This window comes from Somniosus microcephalus, chromosome 6, assembly GCF_052327205.1.
Source record: "Somniosus microcephalus isolate GS21.2 chromosome 6, FLI_Smic_1.0, whole genome shotgun sequence".
Taxonomy (NCBI): Eukaryota; Metazoa; Chordata; class Chondrichthyes; order Squaliformes; family Somniosidae; genus Somniosus; species Somniosus microcephalus.
The window spans coordinates 54,018,743-54,030,816 of NC_140992.1; the positions used below are offsets into that span (position 1 = coordinate 54,018,743).

General features: G+C 44.9%; 1 protein-coding gene across 14 annotated transcripts in view; it reads right to left on the reverse strand.

Moving 5' to 3' along the window:
- Positions 1-12,074, reverse strand: part of opa1 (OPA1 mitochondrial dynamin like GTPase) — a 152,834-nt gene that overhangs the window by 36,985 nt on the left and 103,775 nt on the right. For 11 of the 14 annotated variants that reach the window (XM_085990237.1, XM_085990238.1, XM_085990239.1 and 8 more), the window contains 4 exons: positions 6,773-6,913; positions 6,295-6,411; positions 4,216-4,309; positions 3,531-3,677 (listed from right to left, as the gene is read on the reverse strand). In XM_085990237.1, coding sequence (XP_085846363.1) covers positions 3,531-3,677; positions 4,216-4,309; positions 6,295-6,411; positions 6,773-6,913 — 499 coding nt within the window. The remainder of the gene's footprint in view (positions 1-3,530; positions 3,678-4,215; positions 4,310-6,294; positions 6,412-6,772; positions 6,914-12,074) is intronic. The other 3 variants (XM_085990244.1, XM_085990241.1, XM_085990245.1) reach the window with 1 other exon arrangement.

Here is a 12,074-nt window from a genome sequence, read left to right on the forward strand (position 1 = left end):
CTGTGGGTAGCGGAGCGGGCCCAGGGGCCGTGTAGCCTGATCCTGCTCCTATTTCGTGTGTCTAATTCTGTTAGATTCAGGAGATGGTTCTGTGATAGTAGATTGGCGGTTAGGATCAGATCAGCCATGATCTTATTGAATGGCGGAGCAGGCTCGAGGGGCCGATTGGCCTACTCCTGCTCCTATTTCTTATGTTCTTATCCCCCATGTCTCTCTGTTCATGCACCCACTTTAGGATTGTATCCTTTAGTTTATATTGCCTCTCCTCGTTCTTCCTACCAAAATGTATCACTTCGTACTTTTCTGGGAAATCCCTAACGCGAGCTGCTAGGACGTCAACAAGCTTTCTAAGCAGCCAATCACAATGCAGCATTCTCACTGACTGAGAACCAGGAAGTGAGTAAGCTCCTTTGATTCTAACTTCTTAAAAATGTTAGAGAGTAAAATAAAGATTGGGGCTCTCACATGAGGAAAAGGTCAACTTGAAATAAAGTTGAACAAATTAAATTTTTTTTTTTTTTTTTTTTTATAAAGTTCCTTAGAAATTTTTATTTTTATTAAGGTGGATAAATTTGACACTCCACAAAATTTCAATTAGTTTTTCAGGGCATTACGTTTGTTTAGCAGTTAATATGCTGTTAAATTTCCAGACACAATTGCTGCCAACGAAGCGGAAGGCGCGTGTGGCTGCCTGTTCTTCACGGGAGTGGGTTTGTTAAAAAAAAAATTTAAATGCTGGGAGGGAGCGGGCTCTGGGGAAAATTGCCAGGAGGGAGCAGGCTCTGGGGAAAATTGCCGGGAGGGAGCAGGCTGTGAGGAAAATTGCCAGGAGGGAGCGGGCTGTGAGGAAAAATGCCGGGAGGGAACGGGCTGTGAGGAAAAATGCCGGGAGGGAACGGGCTGTGAGGAAAAGTGCCGGGAGGGAGCGGGCTGTGAGGAAAAATGCCGGGAGGGAACGGGCTGTGAGGAAAAGTGCTGGGAGGGAGTGGGCTCTGGGGAAAATTGCTGGGAGGGAGCGGGCTGTGAGGAAAATTGCCGGGATGGAGCGGGCTGTGAAGAAAAATGCCAGGAGGGAGCGGGTGTGAGGAAAATTGCCGGGATGGAGCGGGCTGTGAGGAATAATGCCGGGAGGGAGTGGGCTGTGAGGAATAATGCCAGGAGGGAGCGGGCTGTGAGGAATAATGCCGGGAGGGAGCGGGCTGTGAGGAAAAATGCCGGGAGGGAGCGGGTGTGAGGAAAATTGCCAGGATAGAGCGGGCTGTGAGGAATAATGTCGGGAGGGAGGGGGGCTGTGAAGAATAATGCCGGGAGGGAGTAGGCTGTGAGGAATAATGCCGGGAGGGAGCGGGCTGTGAGGAATAATGCCGGGAGAGAGCGGGCTGTGAGGACAAATGCCAGGAGAGAGCGGGCTGTGAGGACAAATGCCAGGAGAGAGTGGGCTGTGAGGAAAAATGCCGGGAGAGAGCGGGCTTTGAGGAATAATGCTGGGAGAGAGCGGGCTGTGAGGAATAATGCCAGGAGGGAGCGGGCTGTGAGGAATAATGCTGGGAGGGAGCGGGCTGTGAGGAATAATGCCGGGAGAGAGTGGGCTGTGAGGAAAAATGCCGGGAGAGAGCGGGCTTTGAGGAAAATTGCCAGGATGGAGCAGGCTGTGAGGAATAATGCTGGGAGAGAGTGGGCTGCTTCAAAAATGCTCTGTGGAAAAAAAGAGCTTCCAGTTCCAGATTAATGCGCAGTACGCTTCTGCGCAGCTTCCGGTCGTTGGCAGCAGTCACTCTGTAAAATCCCAGTTGCACCTAATCCAAAAGGGTCTAACTTAATTGGGTATTACCGCAGAAGAGCCGAAGTTTTCGTCAGTTTCCCTGATTTGACATATTACAAGGATTGCTGGCTGTGTGGTTTGGGGGGGCAGGGTGGGGGACCACAGCGCAGCCAGTGTCGGAGCAGTGAATGACTGACCACAACTTCAGGATTTCTGCATTAGGATGCACATGCGCTACATCCTGAAGTTACGGTCAGTTTCAAAGCAGTAAATATTGGCCAGGACACCGGAGATGACTCCCCTGCTCTTCTTCGAAATAGTGCCATGGGATCTTTTAGGTCCACCTGAGAGTGCAGACTGGGCCTCGGTTTAACGTCTCATCCGAAAGGCGGCACCTCCGACAGTGCAGCACTCCCTCAGTACTACACTGGAGTGTCAGCCTAGATTTTTGTGTTCAATTGCATAGAGTGTACAGCACAGAAACAGGCCATTTGGCCCAACTGGTCCATGCCAGAGTTTATGTTCCACATCTTCATCTAACCCGATCAGCATAACCTTCTATTCCTTTCTCCCTTGTGCTTATCTAGCTTCCCTTTAAATGCATTTATGCTATTCACCTCAACTACTCCTTGTGATAGAGAGTTCCACATTCTAACCATTCCCTGGGTAAAGTAGTTTCTCCTGAATTCCCTATTGGATTTATTAGTGACTCTCTTATATTTATGGCCCCTAGTTTAGTTCTCCCCCACAAGTGGGAACATCTTCTCTCTTTCGACCCTATCAAATCATTCCATAATCTTAAAGACCGCTATCAAATCACCCCTCAGCCTTCTCTTTTCTGGAGAAAAGAGCCCCACAGCCTGTTCAATCTTTTCTTATAGGTATAACCTCTCAGTTCTGGCATCATTCTTGGAAATCATTTTTGCACCTTCTCCAGTGCCTCTATATCCTTTTTATAATATGGAGACCGGAAATGCTCACAGCACTTCAAGTGTGGTCTAACCAAGTTTCTATACAAGTTTAACATAGCTTCTCTGCTTTTCAATCCTATCCCTCTAAAAATAAAACCCAGTGCTTGGTTTGCCTTTTTTATGGTCTTACTAACCTGTGTGGCTACTTTTAATGATTTGTGTATGAGTCTGCTCAAAGGAGATTTAAAGGATAGAACATCATGTATATAAAACATTTATACATAATCACCCACTGACATCTCCAAGCAATCAACATTAGAAAATACTTTTTACAAGGGGAAAGTTTTGGCGTGGATAGGGAACTGGCTGTCAGATAGAAAACAGAGAGTTGGAATAAACGGCTCATTTTCTGAATGGCAGGCAGTAACAAGTGGGGTACCACAGGGATCTGTCCTGGGCCCCCAGCTGTTCACAATTTACATTAATGACCTGGATCAGGGAGTCGGATGCAGCATTTCCAAATTTGCAGACGACACTAAACTAGGAGGTGGGGTGGGCTCAGAGGAAGAGACCAGGAAGCTCCAGAGCGATTTGGACAGACTGGGCGATTGGGCGGATAAATGGCAGATGCACTATAATGTGGACAAGTGCGAAGTTATCCACCTTGGGTGCAGGAACGGGAGGGCAAATTATTATTTAAATGGCAATAGATTGGGAGAGGGGGAAGTACAGAGAGACCTGGGTGTTCTTGTACACCAGTCACTGAAGGCGAGCATGCAGGTGCAACAGGCGGTCAAGAAGGCAAACGGTATGCTGGCCTTCATAGCAAAAGGGTTAGAATACAGGAACAGGGATACCTTGCTGCAGCTGTACAGGGCACTGGTGAGACCACACCTCGAGTACTGTGTACAGTTTTGGTCGCCTCATCTGAGGAAGGATGTTCTTGCCATGGAGGGGGTGCAGCGGCGATTCACCAGGCTGATACCAGGAATGGCGGGAATGACCTATGAGGAGAGACTATGTAGTTTAGGGATGTACACACTGGAGTTTAGAAGATTGAGAGGGGACCTCATAGAAGTGTATAAAATTCTGACAGGTCTAGACAGACTGGATGCAGAAGGAATGTTTCCCTTGGCGGGTGAGAACAGAACTAGAGGACATAATTTAAGGATAAGGGCTAAACCATTTAGGACAGAGATGAGGGGGAATTTCTTCACTCAGAGAGTGGTGAACCTGTGGAACTCATTGCCACAGAGGGCAGTGTATGCCAGCTCATTAAATATATTTAAGAGGGAATTAGATATATTTCTACGGGCAAAAGGGGTTAAGGGTTACGGAGAGAAGGCGGGGACGGGATACTGAATTAAAGGATCAGCCATGATCTCATTAAATGGCGGAGCAGGCACGAAGGGCCGAATGGCCTACTCCTGCTCCTATCTTCTATGTATCTATGTATCTATGTACAAAAACAGATGCAATGGCAAGCTCCAATAAGTAACACTTACAAAAGCAGGTTTAATCAGAAACAGAACCTTAACCTACCTTCAGTATTTGTTAGCTGTTGTCGGAGTGTGTTCGCTGTAATAGTTAGCATTCGTTGAATACGCCAGAACAGAATAACATTATTGCATTCCAGCTGTGGGGGCGGGGGAAGGGAAGAGGAGAGAGACAATATTTAGACAATCTTTTATTCACATGTGCTTTTATTTGAATTTTTGCGATCACAGTTAGGAATCTTGGTGCTGGGGAATGAAACAGTTTTTCTACTTTTGGCAGTCAGTCCCAGTATCAAGCAGGTTAGGTATAACACTGCCAATTGCTTTCAAAGGTCTCGCTACTCTACCCCAACCTCATAACAAAAATACCTTTTGCACCAGTGTGAAATTTTCCATTTCCCACACAAGCTCCTTGATCAAGATTGCTTTTTCAGTGCCAATTTGTGAGCAGTTTATACTAGATTTCTGCACCTATTGGTAAGTAGGTTAAACCTACACATTGGAGCCTTAAATCTCCCAGAAAGACTGATCTGATCAGTCCAGGACAAATTCAAACACAGGTGCTGAGGCTAAAAAGACAGTATCATTAATAAATTACAGAAAAATGGAATAACGTGCAGAGACATGAGAAGAGTAAACTGAATTCTGCTACGCACACAACTTTCCAACACATTTTATGCATGAATTAAGATTTGTTCTAAAAGGGAGTAAATGAGACTGGCTCTATGGAAATTTAAACTCTGATTTGTGTGTTTGTCTTGGATTGCCTATATCATCGCATAACTAGATACTGGAACATTTCATTATGTTTTAAAGCATGAATGTTATATTTCTGCCTCATTATAGCAGATCCTTCAGTGAAAAACCTTAAATGGATCTCATAAGCATTTGATCAGTTCTGCCTTCTATTGGCATGCTGAGCTATGCTGCAGGTGTAATTATAACAATCTGTCCTGAGAGTATTATACATGTGAGGTATTCAGAAAATCTCTAATTATAAGTGCCTGGAAAGGTCTGTAATGTATGATACAACACAGCTATTGTTAAATATATATATTTGTTAAATCATATAGGTTAGTATTGCCAAGTTTTCATGTTTGCTTTCATGTCTTCTGCTACTGCTGTCACATTTGATGTTTGAGATGGATCTACTGTCATCATAGCTATTTTGACAAACACCATCCGAGAGGCAACATACAACTGGAGGTAGTGAGACTTTAAACAAAAATAAAAACAGCACGTTTTAAGGACATTAAGGGGTAGATTTTCCTGGAGCCGTCAGGCAGGGTTTCAGGCGTGTTGGGGGGGGGGGGGGGGGGGAGAATCCCGAATTCGGGGGTCCCGACACCATCCCACCCAAAACCCACCTCCACGTAAGTTTCACAGGAGGCGGGTACCTGCCCCGCACTGGGACCCGCCGACCCGAGGCGGGAAGGGATTAGTGCCAATTAACTGCCTGTTAACAGGCAGTTTTTAGCCTAATCCCTATTTTGAGGGGTTTCGTGTGGGATTGCTGACGGCTCCAAACCACGCCAGGTTAGAGCAGTCGGGCCGTAGGACTTGGAGGGGGTCGCGATGTCGGTGTTCAGGTGAGTGATGGGTGCATGAGTGCAAAGGTAAGTGTGTTTGGTGTGTCTAAAGTGTGTAAAGAAGTTTAAATTACCTGTACTTACCGTAACAGCCTTTCCTCCTCTAGGTTTCGGGAGTCCATCACTCAGCCAGCACTGAAAGCAAAATGACTGCGAGCTGTCAAAAGTGACAGCCTTCAGCTTTCATTGCCGGTGACAGTTCTAACTGAGTCTGTGTAGAAGGACTCAGGTTAGAAGTCAGACTGTCAGTGTTTGACAGCTTCAAACAGCTGTGAAACGCTGATATTTCATCTGTCAAGAACTCTTGACAGGTGAAATTTCAGTCTGTGACATCACCTGTTGCCGGGTGGCCCTTAATTGGCCTGCTGAGCCCGCTGGGCGGGCTTAACAAGGTCAATCAAGGGAAAATCGCACGGATTGGCCGGACGTCGATGTAGGCGGGACTAAAAACCCGAAAGTTGAAGTCCCGCCTCCTTCCCGACAGTTTTATGAAAATCTACTCCTAAGTATTTTCTTTGTATTATCTATTTTCATACCTCAGAATCTACAAAGTGCCTTTGGTAATAGTGGAAACCTCTTCTGCAAAGATTACAATGGTTCAGTGATTTCTTCAAGAAGTGCTTTCTGTAAACTTGGTGCCAAGTATCTTTAATCTAGAGAGAAAGAAAACTTTTTATGTCAAGATATTTAATAAAGTCAATAATGTTTTGTAACATCATCCTACAACATCTGGCTTACTGAAGAAAGATTTACACACAGGTCTTTTTCACAGTAGAAATAACTTGCATTTATTCAGTATCTTTCAGAAACACAAGACTTGAAGCTAGAGGACATGCCCTTTCAAATTGTCAGTCATTTCAAAAAAAGATACAACCTCAAAATAACTAACAATTATAAAGTGCTACTTAATTAAACAAATAAAGCAGATCAGCACATGCATGTCAAATTAGACACAATATATTATTTAATTTGGAAACTATATTTGTAGATATCAATTTGGTGAATCTCACTTACCAGAATGGTGTCCACATCTACATTTTTAGCCTCCAGGTTTTTACGAACTGTAGTAACTTCATCATTGGCAAGATAAGCTGTGTGCTCCTCGTTGATTTTTAACAGCCGCTCCAATTCATTTCTGGTTTCATTTCGAATGCTCTAGAGGAAAAGAGGCATTCTGTTAATTGTCCGAGAAGTATAGAAATAGATACAAGATTGTCTACTAAGTCATATATATCAATGAAGTTACAGTGTAGTATAGAATGAAATCAGTTTACTTTATATTGTATAATCAAACTGCCAGGTCATTCATCTTTAACAATGAACATTCTGTACAAATACTCAACAACTCTCAAGAAGTCAACTGTAACAAAGCCAAATGTCACACGAATTTGACACTTGTGGTTTTTGGGATCATACTATGTAAATCTAGCCAAACGTATTGTTGGTTTCCAATAGGCAGTCAGCACTCTGTAGAGTGTGGTGATAGCAAGTTGATCACTTCTGTTCTTCATAAATTATCTAGTAGATGTCAACACATTCCCTGAAGAAACTTTGCATGGGTACTGCAATAAAATGATTCATATTAATGACCCAATCTTTGTGTCTTTTGAGTCGCAAATCCAGTTCAACAGCTCATCATATATGCCACAAGAGGACAGTAACTTAATGAAGGCTGGATGGCATTCACTGCTGAAAGTTCTAGAAATGTCAAGAGCCAATGCTGTTACTTTGTCCTGGTCGTGAAGAGATTCACTCAATCTCTGGACATGGAGTGTGCTACCAAGCAAGCCGTCCACTTGGAATCCAAATTGGCAACCTGTTAGCAGGTTCCTGTGACTAAATGTTCCATAGTTTCTTATTCATTCCATAATCTTTTGCTATGATTAACTTAACTCATCTGACACCTGGAATCATCTTGTTTGCTCACTTCTGTACTCAAATCAATGATAATAGCATCTGTCTTATCAAGTGACCAAAACTATAAAGTATTTGAGATGGGACTGACCAAACCTTTATAATGCAGTGTAAGTTATTTTGATTTGCCTTAATAATGCAACTCAGGACCTATCCAGAATGTTATGTATTTGGCCCATCAAATTTGCATTGGTGTTTTTTCCACAAGTCACTTCGTCTAACTCCACTCTCTTGCTTGCCCTCCCTATCCTTTACTATTCCTCTTTTTCAAGCAACTATCTCATTTCTTAAAGACTCCATGCTTCAACAGAAAATTCCACATTCTAACCACCCTCTATGTACAGATTTTTCCTAACCCCTCATTATGAAATTTAGTTTGTGACCGTTGGGTTCAGTGGTGTTAGTCACTTGTTTAAGTGTGCTGGTTGCCTGCTTCTAATGGAAGTTGATTTTCACTGCAGTGGGACCGAGGAATGTAACCATGAAACTCCCTTCGATTCAGGAATGGATCTCCGCGTCTTACACACGAACTCCTTCAACCTCCCCAAAGATGGACCGAGGTAACATTAGGCAAGACAACGTTCAGTTTGATTCGAAAGCTGCTTCATTCCACCATAGCTAAAACCATACAGAATGCCAAGTATGATGAGAAACACTTGATACGATCAGTATAACTTCTGTTCACGTATTTTTACAAAAATAAATAACATACGTCGCTATGTCATTTTGATGGTCCTTTTACTTAACAAAGATAAAGGGCGAAAAATTCAGTATCAACCATTTTGGGGCGCTAACTTTCGTGTCCGGCGGTAATTAGCGGCAGTGACCACGAAATTGAGTTTTAGTGCCCCAAGAGGGAAGTGGAGCGCTAAATCAAGCAATCCACTTCCTTCTTAGGGCGCTAACATTGGAGAGCGGGGCGGAGACTTCAGCAGCGCTGTACACTGGGCCGTGCAACGCTGCTGCGTTCAAAGGCTCCTTTTCTCCCTTAAAGGGAAGGGCCATCGCTGCAGGCTCTGCAATTTAAAAATTACTTACCTGGACCACCAAGGCAGCCGCGATCCCACGCAATCAGTCCGGCACTCATGCAGAGTACCGGGCTGATCGATCGCGGGCAGGAACCCGCAAAAAAAATAGAACAGGAAAGGTAAGTATTCCCCCCCCACTTACCTCGGCCACCTCGCCTTTAATCATCGCCCCGAAGCGGCTAGCTACTCGATTCATACCTCCTGCAGTTGTCTGTGTTTTTAACCGGCGCTGCTGCAGGGGGCAGAAGTCAATTTCGGGTCCGGGGTGCTACCGGGGCGATGATGTCGCGATCTCCAGGCGAAGAAGATCGGGGTGTAATGCCATAGCACCGCCGCAAAACTCCTGCCGAATATGGCGGGAGTCGATGTCAGCGTCGCACCCGGTCGCAAAGCTATTTGCGCCCTGTTAGCACCCTGGGGGCGCAAAGGCACCCAATTTCACTCCCATAAACTTTCCCTGACTGGGGCAGAGGTTCTCGTCAGCCCATAAATTTGTACCCTCTCATTATCATCTCACTGACCAGTGGAAACAATCTAGCATTTACCTCAACAAAGCTATTCATAATCTTAAAGTCCTCTATCAGTTCATCTTTAACTTTCTCTGCTTTAATGGAAAAAGCCCCAACTTCTCAAGTCTCTTTCCATAGCTTAATCCCCCTTATTCATGGTGATATCCTAATTAATCTGCACTGCACCATTTCCAATATTTTTATATCCTTCATATAATGGGGCGCCCAAAACTGCGCACAATACTTGAACTGTGGTCTAAGATTTTGTACAAGTTTAAAATGACCTCTTTGCTCATGTCTGCAATGCCTCCAGATACCAAAACAAGGATCCTGTTTAACTTTTTAGCGGCCCCATCTATTTGTGCTGCCATTCTTAACGACCTCTGTACCTGCACAGAACGGTTTCTTTTCTCCTCCGATTCCATTAAAAATCTTACCACTTGAATATATTTCCTCTCCTGATTCTTACCTCCAAAATTACACCCGTCTCTTATCTACCCATCTTGCTAGCTTAAGTGCTCCTGCATGCTTTTATAATCCTCATCACAATCTGCCATACACCCAATTTTGATATTGTTTCTCTAATGCCTAAATTCAGATAGTCATCAACACAGACCCCTAAGGATCACACTCACCATCTGCTTCTAGTATGAGAAACATCCTTTTACTCCCACCCTTTACTTTCTGATCTCCAACTGTCCCTTTACTCCGCTTAATTCCATGTGCCATTATCTTTGTCATGTCTCCTATATGGTACCGTATCAAATGCTTTTGAAAATCAATATAAATCACACTCACTGCACTTTATTTATCCTCCCTGCCATTTCTTGAAGCAATTTTATAATGTTAGTTGAGCGCAACCTGCCTTTTAAAAATCTGTGCTGACTGGTCCTGTGTAACTCAAGTTTCTCTGCCTGCTTAGTAATTTCATCTTGTATTATAGACTCTAGGGGGGGGAAAAATTGGGTGGCACCTATTTTGGGGGGCTAACGTTTAGCGCCCTTTCGCCATTAATTCAGTAGTAGCACCCCGAGCAGGTGGGGCAATACTGGAAAGCACTCCACCTCCTGCTTTGGACGCTACTACTGAATTTCATGGCGCTACGTGCAACAGCGCCATGCACGGCGGCACATAGAGCCGCATCATTGCAGGCCTCCTCCCCTGATTAAAGGGGAGGGGCCTAGCGCTGCGCACACACCGGGGCCCTGCTGGACCACCGGCAGGTGTAGTGCCGTGAAAACTGCCCGGCACTCAGGAGGAGTGCCAGGCTGAGCGATCGCGGCCTACACAAATAAAAATGGCCGCCCGACACTTGCCCTTTAAGTAGCACCGCCGCTGCTGCAAAAACATATCGTCCTGTTAGAATAAAATTTTGCTGGACAAGATTTTGCTGGAAAAGACACAAACAACAAATTCGCTGACTGGGACTAATTGAATCACTGCACAGTGAGACATGCCACGCTTACGCATGGCTGGAACAAAGTTCATCTCGTGTCCTGACTGGGACTAATTGAATCACTGAGGACTAACATGGTTCACTGGTATCCTATCACCAAACTAATCACTTGTATCCTATTATCGAACTAATCACATTCCGCCAGGGAACAAGAAGGAACGAAGACCTGAAGAGGCAGAATTGGCAACACAAGTGTGTAAACTCCTGACTGGAGGAAAATAACGATATGCGCTAATAAACGAATTGATTGGATGAATGTAAATGATCTAAAACCAACTTCTTGGAATTGTATATAAGCTCGGCACGTACTACAATCGGGGAGAAGGTGCTCTCGCAGACCGCGTGGTTGCAGACGCTTCTCCCAGAGCTCTGTCATTTAATAAAGTTGTCTCTCTTACTCAAAGTCTAGTTTCCGAGGAATCATTTTTCCTACAACAAATTGGCGCTGCGAGCAGGGTGCCACGGAGCTGAACAGTCGTTCGAATCAGTGACCAGGGTGAGTAGTCAGATTTTTGACCGCCCATAAATCAGAGACACTCGACAAGGCGACTGAACGGCGAAGCGGCACCAAAACGAATCTGGGACACAGGCTGAGTGGGTAAGAGACACTACTTGATTTGTATTTGTGTATTTGTATTTGTGTAATAGTAACTAAGAAAAACCTCGGACCAGGAGGACACTTGTCTCAGACACCTAGCCTCAGGCCGGTTGTTAAGAGGGCAAATGCCCCACGCGAAGGCCAGGACCATGAAGTAGGTGCCGAGACTCCAAGGTGTTCTAAAGTCGTGATATAGTCGAGTACAGTTAACATTTTTCTGCATTATATCATGTTGCTAAGTGAACTAGGAGATTATTAGTGTCGGTGTTGTAGGACCCTGATCAGGTAAACAGACACCGGGGAGGGGTAGAAACCCCGTCCAACAAGCAAGCGTTACACGTCCGGGCAGTTTTGAGAGAAAGACAAACCCGGACCTCTGAGAACGCTGGCATAGAGTGCGACAAGAAGCTCAGGTATTCTCGGAAGGAAAGAATAGGGGGGCTCTCTAAGGAACAGATCTCCAGACACGAAGGAACGATCGGTGAAGCAGCGGCGATGTCAGGTGAGGAAGTTAAGAGGGGACCTTCGGGCTCCCTCACATATTCTTATATGACAAACCGACAGTCGTTAATTAAGAAGATGCAGAAAGACGGTTGGGATGTGTCACAGACTTTAGAACTCCAGAGAAGCTGGTTGACTAAACAGACAAAGGCAGAGGCCAGGAAGGCAGTCGTGGACATAGTGAAGGGGCTTGTAGAAAGGGGTATCCTGAGGGAAACCACGTGCACTACTAATTCCCCCACATGGCCAGTAGAGAAACCTGATGGGAGCTATAGGTTGACTATACGGCCCTCAACAGGGTCACTCCTAA